The sequence below is a fragment of the Pelobates fuscus genome, chromosome 2 (genome assembly GCF_036172605.1).
Source record: "Pelobates fuscus isolate aPelFus1 chromosome 2, aPelFus1.pri, whole genome shotgun sequence".
In the NCBI taxonomy this organism is placed as follows: domain Eukaryota; kingdom Metazoa; phylum Chordata; class Amphibia; order Anura; family Pelobatidae; genus Pelobates; species Pelobates fuscus.
The window spans coordinates 126435001-126460783 of record NC_086318.1 but is presented as its reverse complement, the minus strand read 5'-3'; the positions used below and the strand labels follow the sequence as shown (position 1 = coordinate 126460783).

The window sequence follows — 25783 nt, the reverse complement described above, 5'->3', positions numbered from 1 at the left end:
GGGGAAAAGGAAACAACACAGGCGAAAGTAGATAATAGAAATGTATTTTTAGGCAGTATGCCCTAAATAGGTTATCAGGGTACAGGTTGTAAGAGAAATAGAAGTGGAACATATAAAGAAATTATAGGTTGGTAATGAGGTAAGCAGGTTATCAGGAGACAGGGTATAGGAAGTAATAGAAGTAGAACCTACAAATGAAATTATAGGCAAAGAATGTGGTAAGCAGGTTATCAGGAGAAAGGCTGTAAGAGAAACAAAAGTAGAACCTATAAATGAAATTATAGGTGAGTATGAAGGAGAACCTATAAACAAAATTATAGGTTACATGACAATTATATACAACAATAAAAAAGGAACAAGTAATACTGATAAGTTTGACATTTAGAGGATCAGTCTCTTTAGCTTGGAGGTTGTTCAACAGGGTTTTTCAATAATAAATCAAAGTCCAGTATTTGATTAGAGCTGGTAGGAACAGAAGATCAGGATATTCAGGTTGGTTAAATAGTTACCGGTAATTTGTAGGAACAAAGCAATAGTGAAACAAAGTTCAGTATTGACTAAAGCTAGTAGGAACAGATGATCGGGATCTCCAGGTTGGTATATCCCTTAAGGACATGGCTTCAGAAGCTTGTCTTACGCTTAAGGACACAAGCCATTTTTGCATTTTTTTCAGTTTCTATAGTTAGAATTTTCGTAGATGGATTTGACAGGCCTATGTCTCATTTTAGGGTATTATAGCAGTGTGACTGTTCAAATAACCCCACAAAGGGCTTTCATTTGATAAAGCAGACACCCCAGGGTATCTTATATGGTGTATATTGTGCCTTAACTTGCCACCATTTGTTCACCAATTTATGTCAATGTTTGTGGTGAGGGTGGAAAAATTAAATTTTTACAAATATGTTGCAGTTTTGCTGAGTATTTCTTACACTTGATATGTACCACTGTCATAAAAATCCCCAAATTATGCTCAGTTACATCTTCTGAGTAAAACAATATGCCCAATGTATGACCTAGACACTATTTTATGAAGTTACAGTGCTGTAAAAAAGAGACCTGACAAGTTCAGTTTTTTAAGTGTGAATTTTCATGGAGGGTTTTGATGCGTCCATGTCCCACTTTGGAGCACTTCAGCAGGCTACATATTACAACTACACCATAAAGGCATAAATTTCTTAAAGAAGACATCCCAGGGTATTTCAAAAAGCATATTTGAACCTTAGCATGGGATAATATTTCCGCTGGCTTATACCAAGTGTAGTGGTAATAAGCATTTGTTCTGCCTTTTTGACACACAAAGTGAGTTTGCAAATCGTATGTGTGCTACGACTGTATAATACTTCAAATCCTGCTCAGCTATGTTGACTGAGTACATCAATACCCCCATATATACCTTTGCCATGTGTATGTGGACATGGAAGGGGCACATTTGAGACACAGTCATTACAGGTTTTTTTCAAACTTGGAATTTTTACGATGTGCCCATGTCCCATTTTAAAGTATTTTAGCACGGTATATAATCCAACTACCGCATAAAGGCATACCATTTCTTAAAGAAGACATCCCAGGGTATTTCAAAAGGCATATTTTGAACCTTGGCTTTGGATCATTTTTCCGCTAACTTGTACCAAGTGTAGTGGTAATAAGCGTTTTTTCTGCCTTTTTGACACACAGAGTGAATCTGCACAGTATATTTTGCAAACCTTATGTGTGCTACAACTGTATAATACTACATATGTTGCTCAGCTATGTCGTCTGAGTACAGCAATACCCCCGTATGTACCTTTGCCAGGTATATGTGGATGTTGAAGGGGCACATTTGAGACGCAGCCATTCAGTTTTTTCTAACTTTGAAGTTTTACGCTGTGTCCATGTTCCATTTTGGAGTAGTTTAGCTGGTTGGTTATTCAAACTTCCCCACAAACACATACTTTATTAATTAAAGGCATATTTTGAACCTTAGATTCTTTTTTTCTCTAGTTTTTTCCAGGTGTAGTGGTAATGAGCATTTTTAAATGTATTTTATTTACTTTTTTAAACTTTTTTTACTTTTTAAAACTCATTGTTAAACCCCTAACTAGCAGTTAAATGCACTAACAGTAAATTCCCCAATATCCCATAACACCCACCCACCCCAGCTAGCAAAATATATAATTTTACATTATTTTAATTAATTATTTAAATAAATTGATCCCCTGAGGGTTACAAAATAAATAAAAGTTAAACCTAAGGGGTTAAAAAAAAAAATCGGATCAAAGTATAATATAGGTAGTGATCAACTGGCAGGGAAGGGGTTAATTTTTATTAGGACTGGGTAAAGGCGGGTGGGATTTTTTTTAACTTTTTTTTTTAATTGTTATTAAAACTTTTTTTAAAACTTTAACGTTAAGCTCTAGCTAGCCTAACACCAAATTCCCCAATTCCCCACTAACTTCCACCCACCCTAGCTAGCTAAATATATAATTTTAATATATTTGATTTACAAAAAAAAGTATTCAGTGATCAATTGGCAGGGAAGGGGTTAATTTTTTATTTAAAATGGGTAAAGGGGTGGGATCCTAAACAAACTTTATTTTTTTTTTTTTAACAGGGAGAAGATCATCACTGTTCCATCTCCTGGCACTTCACACAGAACGCGGAAGAGCAGGGAGGCATATCGTGAGTCCCTGCAGCACATGTGCTCGCTCTGACAGCCTGTCAGAGCGATCACTGCTGCAGGGACAGCGCGATCAGGTGCTCCCGGTCTGCCTCGAATACAGAGACAGACCAAAGGAGCTTTAACCCCGCGATCACGGCAATCTGGGGTTAACTTTAGCGCATGACGGACCAATACAGCAAAAGTGCTTCTCCAATATTGAGACTGTTTACTGTCTCCATATATCCCTTGCAGTAGATAAGTTCAGTCATCCGCAGTTGAGGTTAGATGGCAGGATTAGTATGATGGTTGCAGGCTGTCCTCTGCGGCAGACTGCTGCAAATGGCACTGGCGGAACATACTCCGTCACTTACTGCTAGTGTGGAAAGCATTGTGACTCCTTCTCTAGCTTCTCTCATTTACCTTTAAGTCTGTGCATTCAGGGCACAATTCTAGAATGCCACTGAGTCCATTGAATCAAGAGCAGGGCCGGCGCTACCATTAAGGCGAATAAGGCATTCGCCGGCGGCCAGTGGTGTATCCTGGTTTTGTGCTGCCCTAGGAAGGAAAAAATCAGGCACCCCCCCCTCTCGCCCGCCCGCGCCACCCCCACCCAACCCTTCCCCCGCCCCGCCTTCTAAATACACACACACACATTCACTGACAGATACGCATACACTAGCTAACAGAAACACACACACTAACAGACACACTTACTAACAGAGTGAAAGAAAACAGTAGTATACCAACTAAATTAAATAAATGAATCTACCTAATTAAAGGGGTTCCAGGTGAACCTCACAGACACCCAAAGTGATAAAACAGAGAAAAAAAGTGGAAAACACCTTCAAATAAGCATATAATTAATACAACCTGGAGAAAATATCCAGAGTAAGAATATTCAGTAAAGGAATATGATATAATCTGAAATTATAAAAATATATATCATAGCGTAATTTTGTTAGAATTAAGTGTGAGAGTGTAAAGTTTAGGTATTAAACTCACAAACGAAAATGCAAATCAGGCCTCTCACCCCCCTGGGGTATATCAGTATAGATCTTGATAGTAGATCAAATGACGAAGTATGTCTTAAAGGAATGAATAAAAAAAGCCATACATGGTGAAGTATGTATAAAAAAGTACAAAAGATATTTATTGGGAGCACTTACAGACGTTAAATAGTTGTGGGCATATCTCCACTCTCAGTGGAACTGGAAGGCAGTGTAGAAATCAGCAGCACAAATCCAATTCAAGTGGAGAGCAGGAACAATAAATCAGCATACATAAAATAATAAAATATAAATAAAATAAGCAGACAATAAAGTCCAATATCCAACGCGTTTCGTCCAGATAGGTAGGGGACTTCGTCAGGGATATATAGAAAATCAGCTGTAGAGGAGCTTCTTATACCCATCGCAATCTTCTGTTATGCCGTTCACCGGCGCGTGCGTTCCAGATTGGAACGCAAGGGAAACTTCCTGTTTCGTCCATCATTCCAAAAGCGCATGCGAAAAAACCAGAGTTCTATGCGCTCGAGAATCGAGCATGATAATGCACATGCGTACAATCTGTATTAAGAGAAAAGTGTACACAACAGGCGAACATGTCGCCATATATATGAATATCGAGAACTACATAAAAAATGGATCTATTAGAACAAAAAACAACTAGAATAGTGAACAAAGAGATATATACAAAGCCTATTAGAAATAGTAATGGCTCTAAATGACCGAAATAGTCAAATGTTGTGAGCAGAGCAAAGACATAATATCAAACATGGATACAAATTAAGCTATTGAACAGAACCTATCCAAAAAGATGTCCCATAAAGGGGCAAAGTATAGAGGTCAGGCATATTCAAAAATTATGTATGATAATATTACCCAAAAAGGATAAGCCCAAACCTAATATAGGTATAGTGATATACTATGTATATATTGATGAGAGAAAAAAGAGAAATTCCATATCAAAATAATAATAGAACAGTGCATAGTGAAATGCTAAATAAGACCTTGTAGGTCTATTTCAGCATTAAGACCACAATGCAATGTTCTTAGAGTATAGATCCAAAAGGCTTCTTGGCGAATGAGTTCTTGAAGTTTATCTCCTCCCCTACATCCTAGGGTGACATGTTCTATGCCGAAGGCTTGAAAGTTTTCCCACCTGAAGAGTGGACACATATTACAATGTTTTGGAACACTATGATCAAGTTTACCCTTTTTGATGTTGTTAAAGTGTTCCAAAAGTCTGATATGGAGCTTTCTGGTGGTGCGGCCCACATATTGGGCTCCGCATCCACATTGGAGTAAGTAAATCACAAAGGTGGTTGAACATTGAATATGTTTCTTAATGGGATATACTTTAGAAGTTTGAGTGCTTACAAAATTAGTAATTTTTCTTTTTTGGTATTTGCATGTGGAACAATGTCCACAGCTGTAAAAGCCTTTAACAGGTTGTAGAAAAGAGCTAGTAGAGGATGTAGGATGTACGGGAAGGAGACTGGGGGCCAATTTGTTTTTAAGATTGGCTGCTCGTTTGTATATAATAGTTGGTCTTTTGGGAATAATATCTCTCAGTATATTATCATTTTGTAAGATATACCAATATTTGTTTATATTATCTTTTGTACTTTTTTATACATACTTCACCATGTATGGCTTTTTTTATTCATTCCTTTAAGACATACTTCGTCATTTGATCTACTATCAAGATCTATACCGATATACCCCAGGGGGGTGAGAGGCCTGATTTGCATTTTCGTTTGTGAGTTTAATACCTAAACTTTACACTCTCACACTTAATTCTAACAAAATTACGCTATGATATATATTTTTATAATTTCAGATTATATCATATTCCTTTACTGAATATTCTTACTCTGGATATTTTCTCCAGGTTGTATTAATTATATGCTTATTTGAAGGTGTTTTCCACTTTTTTTCTCTGTTTTATCACTTTGGGTGTCTGTGAGGTTCACCTGGAACCCCTTCAATTAGGTAGATTCATTTATTTAATTTAGTTGGTATACTACTGTTTTCTTTCACTTGATTATTATTCCTCACTTGTATACTACTAATTTTATATTGTATCACTGTGATTGTATTATGGCTTCCAAAAATGTATATGACGAAATAAGAAATGAGAGAAAAAAGAGAATTGATTTTTTATTTAAAGGAGACTCCGCCCCTACAGACAGTTCATTAAATAAGAAATGTGTTCAATTAGAGCATCTTTTAGAAAAAGAAACACGAAAGTGGTGGGAAATAACTTCGTTAGAACAATATTTAGCTTCTAATATTATACCACGTGGACTGAGGATTCTAAAAGCCCCAGCTTTTGGTTTAGAAGATCATCTACTAATAAAGGACTGGCATCAAGCCAGCGATGAATGCTCAAAAAAATATATGGTGAGCTTAATTGAATATCAGAAAAGATCTTTAATTCTATTGGAAGATGAAATCAGAACTCTAGAAAATGATATTTCAAATTTTAGAGAACCAAAAGCTGTAGAAAGTAATTATCAAATTCTTAAAGAAAAAATTAAAATTGTGGATGAAAAAGTCTCAACAACAAAATCCACTAAATATAAAAGAGACCAAGATGATTACAAAAAGGGCAATCAAAGAAATTGGTCTAAATTTAATCCCCAGCCCAAACAACGTGATTATTTTAATCATAAAAAGCAGCAATTTAAAGCCCATAACCCATCTGGTTATAATTCTAAAACCAGACGCAATTCTTCTAATTCTAATTCTAATTTTTCGAATCGTAAACAATTATCTACTTCTAATTCTAACTCCAACTCTGGAGGTTATTCTAATTCTAATTCGTATTCCAAATCTTTTTCGAAGAAACGTAGTCCCCCTAAATCTCCCAACGATGTTCATTCTTACAATGATAATCAGGAGAATTTTTTAGACAGGGGGCAAGACCTAAGGTCCAATCGAGCGTACACAATTTCAACCCAAAACAGATTCCAAACTCTAAGATCTCCAATAAAAAAAAGACCACATTCGGAGGTGGAGGAAGATCTCGACATATCAGTTCATCTCCCATACAGACAGAATTGAAAGAACCAGCAGGTATTTTCAATTTGTCTAAAGTCAATTTTTCAGCAGACGAACTGTCACTTTTAAAAAGGGGACGTAAATTTGCCCCTACATCTAATGTGAACAGTTTCAATTTATATTTAGATAATCAAAAATTCCATAAAAAACTGACTATCAAAAGATTTTTTCAAAAGAAAGATACAGATCTTTTATCCACTACTCCATCGTTACAAACAGAGCTTGTTAATGATATAAATGTAGATTCAAAACATATAGAACAAACTACACATACTTCTTTTAAACCAAACTCACATTTTTATCCATGGTCTGCTAAAAGTAAATATTTAGATATTTTCAATTAATTAGTCCAAGCAGATCTAGATAAACTAACCCTACATAAATACCAGCCCAATTTGAATAAAAAGGAAAGAGCAGCCCTAAAATCACTTACAGAGAATTCAAATATTATTATTAAAGAGGCCGACAAGGGAGGAGGTACGGTTATTATGGATAGGTCCTATTATATGGAGGAAGCATATAATATTCTATACGATCAGAATACATATGAGGTTCTACCCCATAACCCTACCTCTATGTTTTTGTTAGCTCTTAAAGAACTATTGGATCTTGGGGTGGCTACTAATATTCTTAACCAAAAAGAATATGATTTCATCTTTAATCCTAACTGTAAAACAGCCACTTTTTATTTTTTACCCAAGATCCATAAGAGTCTTCAAAAAACCCCTGGCCGTCCCATAGTTAGTGGAATTTCTTCTTTATCATGTAATTTGTCTGAATATATAGATTTTTTTCTTCAAACATATGTCCCTCTAAGTGATTCTTATATTAAAGACACTGGGCACATTTTACAAGACATAACGGCTATACCTTGGAAATCTACATACATTTTGGCCACCGCGGACATTACAGCCCTGTATTCTAATATTCCCCACGAAAAGGGTATTTCAGTTATACAAGATCTTTTGATACAATATAAGTTTCTTTCCTTGGCACAAATTGAATTCTTGATTCGATGCATCTCATTTGTACTGACTAAGAATTTTTTTTGGTTCAGTGGTCAATACTTTCTTCAGAAATGTGGCGTCGCCATGGGTACCAAATTTGCCCCCAGTTTTGCTAACATGTATGTTGCTCATTGGGAGCACAAGTGTGTCTCGTTAGGAGCACATTCGGGGGGCAATTTGGTCCTATGGCGACGCTACATAGATGACGTTATACTTGTGTGGGAGGGATCTGCTGATATAGTCTCAAAATTTTCTTTGATCATATAAACTCCAATGATTATAACCTTAAATTTACATATAATATGAGTCCAACTTCTTTGGACTTTTTGGATCTCACTATTTATATAGAACACAATCAATTGAAAACTAAAACATTTTTCAAACCTACTGACTGTAACACCGCCATAGATTTATCTAGTGCTCACTATCCCCCTTGGCTTTCTAATGTACCTGAAAGTCAGCTTATCCGTCTCAGGAGAAACTGCTCAGACAATCATATATTTTTACAACAAGCTGAATTAATTAAAAAGAGGTACTTGGAAAAGGGCTATAATCAGGATCAAATTGACCTAGATATACAGAGTATGTTGGACACTGATAGATCACATTTTTTACAACACCGATCTAAGAAACAAAGCAACAGGAATTTAGATATTCAAAAGAAAAACCTACAGTTTGCATTTATCACTCATCATTTATCACTAAACATATTAAGAAAATCCTAAACAAATATTGGTATATCTTACAAAATGATAATATACTGAGAGATATTATTCCCAAAAGACCAACTATTATATACAAACGAGCAGCCAATCTTAAAAACAAATTGGCCCCCAGTCTCCTTCCCGTACATCCTACATCCTCTACTAGCTCTTTTCTACAACCTGTTAAAGGCTTTTACAGCTGTGGACATTGTTCCACATGCAAATACCAAAAAAGAAAAATTACTAATTTTGTAAGCACTCAAACTTCTAAAGTATATCCCATTAAGAAACATATTCAATGTTCAACCACCTTTGTGATTTACTTACTCCAATGTGGATGCGGAGCCCAATATGTGGGCCGCACCACCAGAAAGCTCCATATCAGACTTTTGGAACACTTTAACAACATCAAAAAGGGTAAACTTGATCATAGTGTTCCAAAACATTGTAATATGTGTCCACTCTTCAGGTGGGAAAACTTTCAAGCCTTCGGCATAGAACATGTCACCCTAGGATGTAGGGGAGGAGATAAACTTCAAGAACTCATTCGCCAAGAAGCCTTTTGGATCTATACTCTAAGAACATTGCATTGTGGTCTTAATGCTGAAATAGACCTACAAGGTCTTATTTAGCATTTCACTATGCACTGTTCTATTATTATTTTGATATGGAATTTCTCTTTTTTCTCTCATCAATATATACATAGTATATCACTATACCTATATTAGGTTTGGGCTTATCCTTTTTGGGTAATATTATCATACATAATTTTTGAATATGCCTGACCTCTATACTTTGCCCCTTTATGGGACATCTTTTTGGATAGGTTCTGTTCAATAGCTTAATTTGTATCCATGTTTGATATTATGTCTTTGCTCTGCTCACAACATTTGACTATTTCGGTCATTTAGAGCCATTACTATTTCTAATAGGCTTTGTATATATCTCTTTGTTCACTATTCTAGTTGTTTTTTGTTCTAATAGATCCATTTTTTATGTAGTTCTCGATATTCATATATATGGCGACATGTTCGCCTGTTGTGTACACTTTTCTCTTAATACAGATTGTACGCATGTGCATTATCATGCTCGATTCTCGAGCGCATAGAACTCTGGTTTTTTCGCATGCGCTTTTGGAATGACGGACGAAACAGGAAGTTTCCCTTGCGTTCCAATCTGGAACGCACGCGCCGGTGAACGGCATAACAGAAGATTGCGATGGGTATAAGAAGCTCCTCTACAGCTGATTTTCTATATATCCCTGACGAAGTCCCCTACCTATCTGGACAAAACGCGTTGGATATTGGACTTTATTGTCTGCTTATTTTATTTATATTTTATTATTTTATGTATGCTGATTTATTGTTCCTGCTCTCCACTTGAATTGGATTTGTGCTGCTGATTTCTACACTGCCTTCCAGTTCCACTGAGAGTGGAGATATGCCCACAACTATTTAACGTCTGTAAGTGCTCCCAATAAATATCTTTTGTACTTTTTTATACATACTTCACCATGTATGGCTTTTTTTATTCATTCCTTTAAGACATACTTCGTCATTTGATCTACTATCAAGATCTATACTGATATACCCCAGGGGGGTGAGAGGCCTGATTTGCATTTTCGTTTGTGAGTTTAATACCTAAACTTTACACTCTCACACTTAATTCTAACAAAATTACACTTACTAACAGACACTCACTAGCAGATACACACACTCACACTAACAGACACACACACTAAGACATACAGACACACACACACACACTAACAGACATACAGACACACTAACAGACATACACACACACTAACAGACATACACACACACTAACAGACATACACACACAATAACAGACACACACTGACATACACACACACACACTAAGAGACACACAGACACACACACACACACTAACAGACATCCACTAACAGACATCCACTAACAGACATACACACACACACACACACACTAACAGACATACACTAACAGACATACACTCACTTTTTTATTTTTATTTTATTTATCCCCCTCCCCTAGCCTCCTTACCTTTGGGAATGCTGGGGGGGGGGGGGTTCCCTCTCTCCCTGGTGGTCCAGTGGCTGCTGGCCGGCGCTGGCCGGCGGCTGGCGAGGGAGCAGTTCCTCTGAGCTGTCTGCTCAGCTCCCTCGCGCACCGCACAGTGAGGCTGGGAGGCGGAGCCGGAATATGACGTCATATTCCGGCTCCCAGCCTCACTCTGCGGCGCTCGAGGGAGCTGAGCAGACAGCTCAGAGGAAGTGCTCCCTCGCCAGCCACCGGCCAGCGCCGCCCAGCAGATCGCCCGCCCAGAGGGCTTGTCAGTTAGCTGCAAGGCTAACAAGGCATTTGCCCTGGGCGTTTGGGAGCGGCTTTTTTTGCCGCCCCCTGGAAAATGCCACCCAAGGCAAATGCCTTGTTTGCCTCGCGGATAATACACCACTGCCTGGGGCGCCGGTGTCTAGGGGGCGCAAACAGAGAGGTTTCCCGGTGGGCTGTCCTGCTGTAGCTGTCTGGGGATGCTGTGCTGGGTGAGTGGCTCCTTAGCCACCCCCCAGCGCAGCCACTCACCAGCTGGGCTCCCTCTGCAGCCGATTACCTGCCCGGGCAGTGGGGTTTGCTGTTACAGCAGAGCACTCTGCTTCCTGCAGGCAGGGGGAACACCGGTAGCATTGTGAAGGGAGCAGGAAGTAGACTGTGCTTACAGTGCACGTCTCTCCTGCTTCCCCAGGAGAGAGAGCAACATCCTGGATCCTGCAGCCTGGACCTCTGCTCATCACAGCACCCAGGTATGGCATGGTTAAGGGGGATTGCTTATTGTGTGCATGTTTGTAAGTGGGGGAGTGTGTTAAATTGGTGTGTTTGTGTGTGCAAATAAAGTGTGACTTTATGTAAAGTGTGTGTTTAAGTGACAGTGTGTGTGTTAATGAGAGTGTATTAGTGACATTGTGTGTTAGTGAGAATGTGCAAGTGACTGTGTGTGTGTGTGTGTGTTAGTAAGTGTGTGCAAGTGACATTGGGTGTGTGTGTTAAGGAGAGTGTGCAAGTGACACTGTTAGTGAGTATGTGTTAGGGAGAGTGTGTAAGTGACACTGTGTATGTTAGTGAGAGTGTGCAAGTGACAATGTGTAGGTCAGTGAGAATGTGTATGTGTTAGTGTGCAAGTTCGAGTTAGAATGTGTAAGTGTGTATGCCAGTGAGAGAGTGTGTGTATTAGTGAGATTGTGTAAATTACACTTCAAAGGTAATTATTGCAATTTTTAAGAAAACTTCAATAATTGAAGATTATGCTAGCTTTAGTGTACTAATAATCTTAATTTTAATAGACAGGAGGTGAGTATTTTGCATATCTCTCTTTACTAAAACTCCATAGCAGTAAAGAAAGTGATAATAAGAGCCAATCAAAAAACAGTAGGAGGTATAGTATTCCCAGTGAACAGGCTCCTCCCCCTCTTTCAACTAGCGACATCGCAGACGGCAAAGTTCAAATAATGTTAAGTCGAAAACCAGTCTAGGGTCTGTAACAGAAGAATAAATCCGAGAGTCTTAGGACCATCCATGTGGAGTTTAGGGGAAACTTGGGGAATCAATCCAAACCAGTTAGGATAAACTTGGGATAATCCACGTAGTGATAGTTGGAGGTCCACGTTGAGTTACGCTGAAACGAGAGTGTGGAATAGGTTAGGTACTAGTCGAGAGACTTTGAAAGCATGGGAGACTTTCGTACAGTATTTTTATGTAAGATTATATAATTAAATAGTAATATACCGGTAATACATACATTTCATTCTAAAGAACCACAGGGCACAATAATCATGACCTAAGATATCTACAGAATACGTAGAACAGTTGAATATGCAGGGAGAGCAGAGACTAGTTCCTAGTAGAAGATAAGAGAATAGGAGAAGGACAGTATAGAAAATTTAGAAGACCGAAAGGGTGGGTATGGGTGGGAAAATACTCGCCTCCTGTCTTTATTAAAATTAAGATTATTAGTGCACTAAAGCTAGCATAATCTTCAATTTTATTACATGACAGGAGGCTTCGTATTTTGCATTTTTAACGCTGATGTAATAATGAAAAGGCCGCGCAGGAGTTCGGTCTAAAGTAGAAGGTCCGGAAAGTGGATTCGCGGGACCAGTCAGCTGTGCGTAGAACATCTGATAGTGAAGCTCCGGCTGAAAAAGGCCGAAGAAGCAGCCGCGCCATCTTTCGAGTGAGCCCCGAAAGAGGCGTCTACGCCTGCTAGTGACAAGATCCAGCGTACCCATCTAGCGAGAGTGGTAGAGGAAACTGGATTGTGAGGTTTGACATAGGAGATCAGAAGTTGACCGGAGGGAGTCGGGCGGAGAGAGGCGGTAGCCGTCATGTAGCTGCGTAAGGTTGCGACCACACACAATTGAGGTTCCGTGAGGAAAAAGGGGTAAAAAATAGTGGTAGAGTTAGATTTGGTGCATCGGGAGACATGGAATGTCACCCCTTCAGGATCCATAGAGAAGGCATTGGCTTTGAAGGCTCTAACGTCGGATACCCGACGAAAGGAAACTAGGCAGAGCAACACCGTCATTTTGGCTGAAAGTTGGCGGAGTGAGAGTCTGTCGTTAGGCGGCCATTCTCTTAAGAAGTTGAGGACGAGGTCCACATCCCATAGTTGATTGTATTTGGGGGCCGGAGGGCGTTTGAGTCGCATGGCCCTCAGTAGTCTACATACCATAGGATCCTTGCCCACCGGAATTCCTTGGATGGGGATATGGGCCGCTGAGATCGCTGATCGGACTACGTTAATAGTCCTATAAGATTTTCCTGTTGTAAAAAGTGACGTCAGGAAGTTCAGGACGGTGGGAATAGGTGCCGTAAGTGGATTGAGGTCCCGTTCCAAGCACCAAGAGGACCAGGAGGTCCAAGCAGAGATGTAGCATAGTCTCGTCCCCGGTGCCCACGACTCCCATAAGAGGTCCCTAGCAGTCTGCGATAGTTCGCTGACTCGCCAGGTGCCCCGGAAAGAGTCCAAGCCACCAGGGAGAGTCTCTCTTCCATTATCAGCAGGTGGGGGTTCCCCTTCGGATCTCTGAGGAGAGTCGGATGGGACGTCAGTAAGAGCGGATCTGCGTAGGATAGTGCTAGCAGGTCCGGGAACCACGGTTGACTCTGCCATAGGGGGGTAATCAGGAGCAGAGAGATCTGGTGTGTCTTCAGATAGTAGAGAGTCCTCGCTATCATGGCGAATGGGGGAAATGCGTAGGCGCCGAAGGGGGGCCAGGTCTGGAGGAAAGCGTCCACTGCTCTGCATTCTGGGTCCGGGAGCCAGCTGAAGAAGTCTGGCGTTTGTCTGTTGTTGCGGGATGCAAAGAGGTCTAGATGGAAGGGTCCTCTCCTTCTCGAGAGGGCATTGAATATCTCTGGATCCAGCATCCAATCGCTGCCGTCTCTCCAATGGCGAGAGAACCAGTCGGCAGTTAAATTCGTCTCCCCTGGGAGGTATTCCGCTTTGAGGGAAATGTTGCGTGGGAGACAGAAGTCGAAGACATCTTTCGTGAGTTCGGATAAGAGTCGTGAGCAGGCTCCGCCTAAGCGGTTGATGTAGCGGACGGCTGAGATGTTGTCCATCCTGAGGAGAATGCAACAATTTGATTTGTCCTTTGCCAGACTGCGTATGGCGAAGGAGCCTGCCAGTAGTTCGAGGCAGTTGATGTGTAGGTTGAGTTCCTGTGGAGTCCAGGTTCCCCCTGTCGATACATCCTCGCTCGTGGCGCCCCAACCCCAAAGGCTGGCGTCCGATTCCAGCACGAAATCTGGGGTTTCGCCGAAGATAGCTCGGCCGTTCCAGGCCTGCATGCTGTCCAGCCACCATTGAAGTTCCTCCCGGACTTCTGCCGTCACTGGTACAGGTTGATCGTAAGTGGGGTTCCGGCGGAGGAAGGATGCTTTGAGGCATTGCATCGCCCTGTAGTGGAGCGGGCCCGGGAAGATGGCCTGGATGGATGCCGAGAGAAGGCCTACGATTCGAGCTAGATTGCGTAGGGGAACTGATTGGCATCGGATCGTCTTGCGGATTTCCTTCCGAATCGCTGCGATCTTGGTCGTCGGTAGCCAGAGCGTGCTGGAGACCGAGTCGATTTCGAAGCCCAGGAACTGTATGGTTTGGGACGGAGTTGTAGCGGATTTCTGATGGTTTATCGTAAACCCTAGGGATTCTAGGAGTTCCATGGCAAAACGTGTGTGTAGTCTGAGTCTTGACTTGACGGAGCAGAAGATTAGGAGGTCGTCCAGGTATATAATGCAGCGAATTCCTCTTGCGCGCAGATGAGCAACTACCGGCTTCAACAGTTTGGTGAAACACCATGGGGCCGAACTGAGGCCGAAAGGGGGCAAGTGAATTGCCATGGCTGGTCGTTCCACAGGAAGCGGAGGAAGCATCTGCTGTCGATATGAACCGGTACTGAAAGGTAGGCATCCTTGAGGTCCAATCTTGTGAACCAATCGCCGTCTTGTAGGAGGTCCCGTAAAAGGTGGATCCCTCCATTTTGAAGTGGCGGTAGACCACGTGAGCATTGAGTGTACGTAGGTTTATGACCGGTCGGAGGTCTCCTGTCTTCTTTTTCACTAAGAAGATGTTGCTGAAGAATCCTCCGGCGTCTGTGGCGGGTTCTATTGCACCTTTGTTGTAGAGTTCCTGAAGTTCGGCTTGAATGAGCTTTGAGTCCTCTGTCGAACAGTTGATCGGTCGTGGTGGGGACTCTTGGTAAGGTGTGCTGACGAAATCTATGATGTATCCCTGTACCGTCTGGAGTATCCAAGCGTCTGACGAAATGGTTGTCCAGTTCTGAAAGAAAAGAGAGAGACGACCTGCATGCAAGGTGGTCATAGGTAGATGATAGCTTACCTGGAGTGAATCGGGATCTGCCATGTCCTCGGGTACTGCGTCCCCTGTCTGAACCTCTTGAGAAGGTGAAAGGCTGGCGGTATCCTGTTTCTGGGTAGAAGGGTTGCGGTCTTGAGGATCGGGGGCCTGATGGCCAGAAACAGCTGGCAGCACGGCCCCTGTGGCGGCCAGCCCGTCCAAAAACACCCCTAGTGGGGTATTGTCTGAAAACCCTCCTCATTGAGGTCTGGGCTTTACTCAATGAGGTGAAGACGTTGACGTGGCGATTCAATTCCTTTAGGAAAGGGTCTCCAAATAACTTGCCCTGTGCCAGAGGTCCGAGTTCCTTGGTGCCCAAATCCACCAACTTCCCGTCTATTCGGAGAAGTGCTGCCTTACGCCTCTCAGATGAGAGGGCCACATTTGCGTTTCCAAGGAAACAAAAACCGCATTGAGCCCATTCGCGGATATCATGAGCCCATTCCCTGACCATATCGGCATCGAATTGGTCTGCCCGTTGGAAAGCATTGTCTGCTAGGTACATGATGCGTGATAGGGGTCCGGAGGTATCTAGGAGTTTGTCTTGGACTCCTTTGAATCCCCTCTCCACCCCGCGGCGGGGGTTGTGACCGCCTCTACTCATGAAAGTAGTGATTACTTGGTCGAATTCAGGTGTCATGGCTACTTGATCAGGTAGGGAAGGGCGGGGGCATTCCGATCTCAGTCGGTTGCGAACTACCTTGTCCATGGGTTTACGCATCCATAAGTGCATAAACTTAGCCAGGTGTTCCGGTGGTGTCCAGTCTGTCGAACGGGGGTGTCTGATGTTACGTGGATCAAAGAGTGTCTGGCCCATGGGGTCCAGGATAGCTTCGTCCTGAGGCAGGGTGTTGTCCCCTGTCCATTGCCATTCTGCAGCGAGAGAGTCTGAATCCCCTGCATGAAAGGGTTTAGATCTTGAGTCCCAGGCATCGTCGTCAGAATGGGACGCGTTAGCTTGCCATTCATCCAAGATGGCCATAGTGCCATCAATATCTTCTTCCTCCTCTGAGGATAGAACTTGGGTAGGAGCAGGGGCGACAGATGTCGTCGTTTTGCTCCGCTTGGTGGGTCTTTTGCCTCTGTTCAGTTTGGGGTCTGTTTCCCCTTTCCAATGGCGTTTACTAGCCCGGGTGTCGTCTTTAGACTGGGTTTCAGAGTCTTCAGACTCAGTGTCTTGGCGTGAGTGGCGTGGCTTGGAGCGTTCTGGTTGAGCGGCCATCATGTGTGATAGGGCCTTTTCCATAGACGCGGCCACTGCTGCATTAACCATGGATTGAAAATCCACTGGGGTAGTTTGTGAGTCTTCCATAATGTTTGGTAAGGACTTGGCACTGGTAAGAGGGCAGTAAGGCAGGGGTCAACGTTAGGAGAGTATCCTACGGTAGTTATGGTACCAGCAGTACCAGATATAACCCCAGCAGGGTAGTATTGGGTTTTTAGTCTGGGCAGCACCCAGTATACAGAGGTTGCAATAGCAGAGCTCTGATAGGCAGTCTGGGCAGCACCCAGTATACAGAGATTACAAAAGTAGAGCTCTGATAGGCATTCGCCTTTATGGGGTTTCACCCCAAGGAGCACAGGGTATTGAGCCCTATAGTGCACATATACCACAGGAGTAACAGAGACTGTCTGTGGGGACCCCTGCCGGGATGAGAGCAATGTGAGTTGATAGCAATCTGAAATAGTAATGGGATATGAATGAACAACTGGATGTGACAACAGGCGGATTAACATAAACCTGAGCAGAAAAGGATATAAATATATATGCTTACCTTGGAGGTTCCGAGTAGATGCAGATCTCAGCAACCGAGTGTGTATGAGGCTCCAAAATGGAGTATGTTTAGTTTTTTTTAGTAGCCACTTAGTCACAAACACTGGCCAAAGTTAGCGTTCATATTTGTTTTTGTGTGAAAAAAGCAAAAAACTAATATTTGGCCAGTGTTTGTGACTAAGTGGCTACTAAAAATGACTGGACATACCCCATTTGCAATACCTTGGGTTGTCTACTTTTGCAAATGGTATGCCATCATGGGGGTAATTCTTATTCCTGGGCTACCATACGGTCTCAAAGGCAACATAACTAATCTGGCAAATTTCAATGTCAAAAAAATGAAATGCAAGCCTTATATGTGACTCTCTAACTTTCCAAAACACCATAAAACCTGTACATGGGGGGTACTGTTATTCTCGGGAGATTTCACTAAACACAAATATTAGTGTTTTAAAACAGTAAAACATATTACAACAATAATATAGTCCATAAAAGTGCCGTTTGTTTGTAAAAAATGCAAAAAACTTCACTTTTACTTAAAATATCATCGTTGTAATACAATTTACCAGTTTTAAACACTAATATTTGAGTTCAGCGAAGTCTCCCGAGTAAAACAGTACCCCCTATGTACAGGTTTTATGGTGTCTTGGAGAGTTACAGGGTCTAATATAGTGCTTGCGAATTAAATTCTCTGCACTTTCTCCCTGTGCTGTCAATCAAATTTTAATTAATCAAATGACATAATTATGTTAAAAAATTACTTAAATATACACGTAGAATTTTAATATATATGCATTTATAGGTATATAAATTCTACGTGTATACTAATGTAATCTTTTATGTAATTATATGTATTTATCTCTATATATATATATTTGCGGTTATTTGTATTTTATATATAGATAGATATATATAGAATGTCATTCTAAGTGTATTCTGTTTCCAATATATATATATATTAATAACAAAATACAGTTAGAATGAAATTACATATGAATATATAATTTATTTTATATTTTGTTTCAATATTTTATTTATTTATTATTGTAATTATGCGTATATATATAATATATATATGTAGATCTATTATATATATAATATATATACATATTATATATATGTAACGTCATTCTAAGTGTATTTTAATATTAATATATATACTAATATTAATATTAAAATACATTACGTATGACGTTACATATATAAAATATGTATATATATTATATATATATATATAATATATATACATATTATATATATATAAAAAGGCATTTAATTTATTTTAGAACATTTTAATATTTTTTTTTTTACACTACCTACTAGCAGGGGGACTGTCTAATATTTTAGACAGTCCCCCTGCTGGCAGATCCATAGCCAGCTATAGGGGGCCATGTGATCGCTCTTTGAGAGTGATCACATGGCCCCCAGGGGCCTCATTTGCCGGAGGGGGGCTGCCTGGGCTCTCAGACAGCTCCCCAGAAGAGGATCGCGGCGGAGGTGAGTACACCTCTGCTCCTGGGGCTGCAAGCCGTTACGGCGTTCTATGCCGCCGCAACGGCTTTAAAGCCCTTTAAAGCCGCGACGGCATAGAACGCCGTAACGGCGTTAAGGGGTTAATATCTACTCAGTGCGCCTATTTCCCTAAATGTCTCTTTAGTGTAATTCAGAGTTTAGTGAATAAACCTCTGAGGGAATGTAGTTGCATTCATAAAGGGGCGTCAAAATGTATTCTTGCCTAGGGCGGCAAGAATCCTTGCACCGGCCCTGCTCAGGAGAGCAGGATCTTCTGTCCTGTCTACTGTAAGGAGTTTTCTATGAACTTGGGTAACTTAGGGCACAAGAGGGGAGCAAAAGGGGGCACAGAAGGGGAGATTAGCTAAAGGGGGAAAAGAGGGCACAGAAAGTTAAGGGGGGCTACAGAGGACACAGGAAAATGGTAAAATAGGGCACAGAAGGTGAAGGGGGCTAAAGAGTGCACAGAAGGGTAAGGGGGCAAAATAGGGCACATAAGGTGATGGGGGCTATAGAGGGTACAGGAGGGGAGTACAAGAGGGCACAGAAAGTAAATAGGGGCTAAAGGGGGTACAGGAGAGGAGCAAAAGAGGGCACAAAAGAGGGCACAGGAGGGGATATGAACTAAAGGATGCAAAATAGGGCACAGCAAGTGAATGGGCTAAAGAGGACACAGGACAATTGGACCCATAAGGTGAAGGGGGCTAAATAGTGCTCAGAAGTAGAAGAGGAAAAAAAAGAGGGGCTCAAGAGGACACAGGAGGGGAGCAAAAGAGGGCACAGATAGAGAGACACACTTAAGGCCTGGGGCAGAAAGAAACAGAGGGACTGAGGAAGGGGAACAAGAGACACACAGTAGGGCTGGGAAAGGGCCGAATTAGACACATGGGGAGTTGTGAGGATAGAGACAAACAGAGGTGCTGGGGCAAAGAAAGAGACAGAGGGGCTGAGGAAGGAAAAAAAAACCACAGAAAGCAGCTGTGTAAGAGGACAATGACATAGAGAGGGGCTAATAACACACAGAGAGCCTGGGTAAAGGGACTGGATAAGTGGATAATGACACCTAGAGGAGCTGGGGAGGGGGTAATGACACACATTAAGAGGCTAGGAACAGGGACAGAGGGTCTGGAGTAGGCAACAGGGACACAGAGGGTCTGTAGTAGGGAACAGGGACATAAAGGGGGAAATGAAGGATAGAATATAGTAAAGGGGGTGTAAGATACACAAAAAGGGGTAAGACATTCAAAAGATGGGATAAGAAACACAAAAGAGACACACACAGGTGAAGATATATTTTTTTCTTACAGAGACTCTCTAATGGACACTGAGACAGCCTCTGTTAAAGAGATCCCCCTCCAGGGACCATTATTATTATTATTACTTCTGGCATTTAGAAGGTGCTGTGGAAGTGTTGGGAATGCAATCTAGTACTGTGGGCACATTTTGTGTGTCATTTAGTACTCTGGCAACTGCTGTGCGTGCTTCCTAGTGCTGTGGCAATAGCTTTGTGTGAAGTTTGGTGATATGGCAAGTGAAATCTGGTACTGTGCTTGCAATCTGGCGCTGTGATGTAAAACATGCTGTGGGTGCAATATGATGTTGAGGGTACAATCTGGTGCTCTAGCTGGTGCTGTGCATGCCAACTATTGATGTGGTCAAATGTAACATCAAATGCAGATTCTAAATTTTTATTTTTCTAATTCAGTTATAGTGCCTTGATCATGGGGTGCATTGAATAGTGTTAACATTAAAACAGATTAGAAATCACAATACTCATATTAGACAATGGCAACTTGATTCTTCTAATAAGATTTTGCATCAGGTTTCTCAATCTTTTGCATGTCTGCGCTTTATGTGATAATGACTATGCCCCTACCCTTCATGACACTGTCAAAAAGGGGTAGAGCATGGATGTAATTACAGTTATGCCCCTCCCCCCCCAACCTGGAAAAATTCCTGCGGACGCCCATGGTTATGCATACCAACACTGATATGGTACATTTTCTATGCACAAAATAACGTTTTAATCTATTTCACAAAATAATCAGTAAGTCAGCACATACAGAACAAAGAGCAGTATGTTTATAATGCTAGGTAATGCATATTTCTACACTCCCATCATCACCATGACAACACATATATAAACTTGCTAAGACGGATCCACACTGTACGCGTGTTATTTAAATTTATACAGTTAAGGACATCATCTCATTTGCCAGCTTTGTTTAATTCAGTTAAGGGGCTTGTTGAAGTCAATGAGGTCATAAATCACTGAAAGTGAGAGAAGCTGGGAGATGCTCAGTGAAGAGTGAATTTGACAAGCACCCCTATGCTCGCCTTCAATATTTCTCGAGGGCTGCACCATTCCTGTGGAACTCGCTTCCCTCCTCCGGTAGATGCTCACCCAGTCTCCACTCCTTCAAAAAATCGTTAAAAACCCACTTCTTCATAAAAGCGTATCATTTAAACTGTTGACAGTTTCTGACTGATTCCTCTTCTGCAACTGTCACTAGTCTAATACTATCCTTACCTTTTTGTGTCACTTTACCCCACTCCCTCTAGCATGTAAGCTGATTGAGCAGGGCCCTCAACCCCTCTGTTCCGGTGTGTCCAACTTGTCTGGTTCCAACTACATGTCTGTTCGTCCACCCATTGTAAAGCGCTGCGGAATTTGACGGCGCTCTATAAATATCATAATAATAATAATAACAATGATGCTGGTTTCCTAGGCTTTGTCTGTGAATACAGACCAAGGGTTGGTTTATATTCTATTGATTGCTATAGGACATCTTATCTTAACTATCTTAAACTTCTACTGACTTGGGATTTTTTCCTCTGTGTTCAGGAGCGCAATGATTGCTGACTACATCTACTGGCTGTCAGGTGGCAAGGAGCAGAGCATTAGCCAGCTCATCAAGCTATATTGGCAGGTAAAAATGGATAGTCTAGAAAAGAAGGAGGGGCCACAGTGACTATTAGGTGAGAATGAAAGATTAGTGTTTAAAAGACTGCAGACAAAGTATTACTTGGCATATCAATCACCTCCAAGAAGCATGTTAGCAACACATTGTAAGTATTTCAGCTTTTCAACAGAAGGTTGCTTATTTCCATTTTAACCAAATCAGCTTTATAGCAGTTATGTGGCTTAATTGTACTTTTTAACAAAAATGAAAAGGTACCTATAGCATCTACATTGTTGCAATCAATGAAAGTATATATATCTTGTCTTTGCACCTTTTTAATTTTCACTAGTAATCATTTTCAATGTATTATTAATAATATACATTGCACTGTTCAGATATATTTAGCAAATTCAGTAATGTTGAGTTCTTGGCCTACAGATCTTATGATTTTATTAGTACACTTAAGTACACTGCTCCCATAGTTTTCTTAACTGTGGGATAGTTATATTCTACTGTTATATTATCGTTGTGATTTATTATTATCATTATTTATTAGTAGTATTATTATTATTATTATTATTATTATAAGTATATTTATTATTTTTTATTTCATTGCCCTGTAGACTGCACCTTTACCGGCACCTGCCACACAAGGTCGTAAAGCTACGGCCAAATCTACTCACTCCTCCAAAATTTGACAGACAGCTTTCCTGCTGTCACAGATGGCGCGCAAATACCACCGTGCAAAAGAGCCACTAGTCGGGCAAATTCGGCTAGACTATGGAAGCGGGCGAGAGCCCAGGTTGATTCCTCCAAGTCTGATCTCAGCAACATCGAGTAGGAGAGGGATGAGTCCATACTGGCCGCCTCAGATGACCAGTCTGAACCAGACTTTGACAGTGCAAGGGGATAGGCGACCGCCTCCTCTCTGACCACCTTCCCTACTACTATTTCCGGGGCCCAGGTAAGTGTGTCGGGCTCTGGTGACGATACAAAAATCATGGATCCTCTGGGTTTACCCCTGTTTGATCCAGAGGATTTGAGACATCCGCGTTCAGCAGAGTGATGCCCTTCCAAACATGTGGCGAGATACATCTCCTCTAGAGTCCGTAAACCCTTGGACAAGGCTACATGGAATAAGTTACGGGCAGAATTTCCTCGCCCTACTGTCCTTTATGGTGCGTGTAAAAACTGGATGGAAACCAAGAAAGGGTTTGGATTTTTCGTTGACCCACTGTCATGATAAGGTCCTGGACATATATAGGCCCTGCTGTCAAAATTTTTCATGTGGTCAAAGACGACCGAAATCTGGATAGAGACACCATACGTGGTTGGATCCAGCCCATTACTTGCCTGGTTGGCAATGTAAACTCTGTGATTGCTACTGAGCGACGCAAATCCCTCCTACTCAAAATTGAACCCAAGCTGGTGTAACGGCTTACCTTTGTTGGGAGTCTGTAGCGCAGATATATGCTCACCCTTGCAATTAAACACAGGCCAAGGTGGTCAGGTAAGAACTCACCTGGCCTGTGAGTCTGTGCACGGGGGCTGTGCAGGTTAATGCTCCAAGACACAGTACAGAAACGGATAAACCAGGAGAATAGTCGTGGGTAAACCAGAGGTCAGTGGGTGCCAGAAATCAGGATAAGCGAGTAGAGAGCCGAGGTCAGAGGATGCCAGAAGTCAGGGTACAACAAAATAACAATCCAAGGTCAGGAGCACACTGGAACATGAAACAGCAATACTTGAACCAGAGTCAATTAACTGACACTGCCCTCAGGGAGAGGCAGTGTCTTATACCTGGCTGACTAGTGATTAGCCACAGGTGTGCTGAGAATGTTGGAGCAGCCACAGAATAACATCCAGCCCCCAGTGCTGGATACAAGGCAAGATTAACTTCAGGCAATTTCTAGAGCTGTGTAGTGGCTCAGAGGCAAGAGAGCAGGTCCAGGATTGCAGAGTACCCAGGTTCAAGTCCCTCATCGGGCACTTCTGGAGCGACCTCGTCTGGCCGTCTGGATGTCGTGGTGAGAACCGTGACAGCTGGTCAATTTAGCCCTTAATGAACCAGGTGCCCAAGCTAAAAGGTTACTATTCGGTGACTCATTTGTTAAAGAGCTGGGGTTGTTTATCCACACATTTACAGCTTTGAATAAGCCCCAAAGTAATATGATGAAAATGTTTAACCCAAAAATGTTTGCCGTGGGGCCAGAAGAGGAAGGGTCTGTCCGGTCGTATAAAAAGAGGTCCTTATAGACAGAACCGAGGCTCCTATTCAGGACGAGCTGGTTTTCAGGAAGAAAGAACAACACCAGCTTTCTTCCCACAGAGAGGCAGACCTTGGATCGCTAGGGGCATTCGAGGAGCTCCTTCTGGAAGACAAACTAATGGAAAGTGTCAGGACTTCCCCTTTTTCCCTTCTTGTTGTGGGGGGCATTTTTCTCTTGTGACATCAGATGCTTGGGTCCTTCAGGCTGTTACGGGTTATCAGATAGATTTTGTGTCACAACCAGTCCAAACCTCCCCTCTCAGGGAAATTGTTTTTTCCCATTAAGATGCTCCCCTTATATCCAATGAGATTCAAGAACTGATGCCCAAACAATCCATCACAGAGAGTCTGACCCATACCCCAAGTTTTGTCAGCAATCTATTCCTGGTGGAGGTGGAGGGGTAAGACCAGTCATAAACCTAAAGCAACTGAACAGTTATTTATCCTACAACCATTTCAAGATTGAAGACATACATTGTCTTCGTGATTTACTGCAACCAGCGGATTGTATGGCCAAATTATATTTACAAGACGCTTACCCCACGGTTCCTATAGCAGACCAACAGCAAAATTTGCTCCAGTTCATGTAGTAGGGACAAAAATGGAGGTTCAGGTGTCTACTGTTCAGCCTGTCATCAGCTCCGTGGTGTTTCACCAAGATCATGAAACCCGTGGTTGCTCAACTAAGGAATCGAGGCATTTGGCTTATCATTTATCTGGATCCTAATTTTAGGCCACACAGCCAACCTTCTCCACAGACACCTGACGTGGACCCTAATGTTGTTACAAAACCTTGGTTTCCTTATCAAATGGGAAAAGTCTGTCATGGCTCCTTCCCAACGTATCGAATTCCAGGGACTACTGGTAGATTCAACTCTTCAGACTCTACATCTACCAACATCAAAGCTGTTAAATATCAAAAAAGAAATAAGATGCACGTTGGTTGTTCCCCAACTCTCTATCAAACACATGGCAAGGTTTTCCAGAAGGTGTTCTCTTCTTACACCTCTTTGGATATGTTCTTCCAGGTTGTCTAACCAAACTTTCATAGCTCTGGACAGGGTGGTAAGAGCTATGGCTGGGTGTAAGGCTGAACCCAAAGACAGGTAGGCTTTTATTAGGTTGGCATCCAGTTTTTCTCCATAGGTTCTCTTAAATATGCCATGGAGTCAATGGTAAGCTCTATTTTTGGGATTGCAGTCCAAGTTTTGCAGGCGAAAGGATATTATTTTTTAGTGTAATTTTCTTCTCTAGTCTGGCCCATTCATTAATTGAAGGATGCACTGGAAATTAGGGCTTGGAAGATCTGAAGTCTTCAAAATATTTGTCAGATTCTAGGGATTCTGTCTTTTCTTCCTGCAATTTTAGGGTATTCCTTATTAGGAAGATAAGCTTCTCAACAAATTTGGAGTCTAAGGATTTAGGGCCATACTCCGTCTCCTCCTCCTCTTCGTCAGAAATATCCTCGAAGGAGTCCAGCTCAGACTCAGATGAGAGAGAAGAGGATTTAACTCTGACAACGTTTTCGAGAGGAGGTGTGTTTTGTAGAAGCCTTGAAGCCTTCAGCTATGGCTTGGGATATCTAGGTTTTAAGTTTTTCTTGAAGGGAACTTTTCCTGGGCTGGATGTCTGCCACTTCTGACATACAGTTGAGGCATATGTTTTTACCCTCTAGAGCAGTTTTGCTGCAGGCCAAGCAGCAATTAGATTTTTCCTTATGATTCCTTGGGGATCTATCCCGGCTCATGCTTGGATTGCAAAATAAGAAGGGCGATGTAAGTAACTCTGGGGCCGTATGGCACTCTTAATCCCCTTATATACATAAAAATGTTGGCTCACCTATGTTTCTTTGAACCTGAGCGATGGGAGGCAGAGGGAGAAGACATCTATAAAAAGGAATAAAGGTAGCGAAGTGAGAAGACTTTTATTACCAGGAACGTATTTATAACCTTTGACTATTAAGAAATTGGAAGATAAGAATATAGTCGTACCTTAAG

General features: G+C 41.7%; 1 protein-coding gene across 1 annotated transcript in view; it reads left to right on the top strand.

The window, feature by feature from the left end:
• Nucleotides 1-25783, top strand: part of SPATA16 (spermatogenesis associated 16) — a 416620-nt gene that overhangs the window by 123201 nt on the left and 267636 nt on the right. Inside the window, exon 4 of the mRNA XM_063441689.1 lies at nucleotides 21460-21544. Within this exon, the coding sequence (XP_063297759.1) occupies nucleotides 21460-21544 (85 nt within the window). The remainder of the gene's footprint in view (nucleotides 1-21459; nucleotides 21545-25783) is intronic.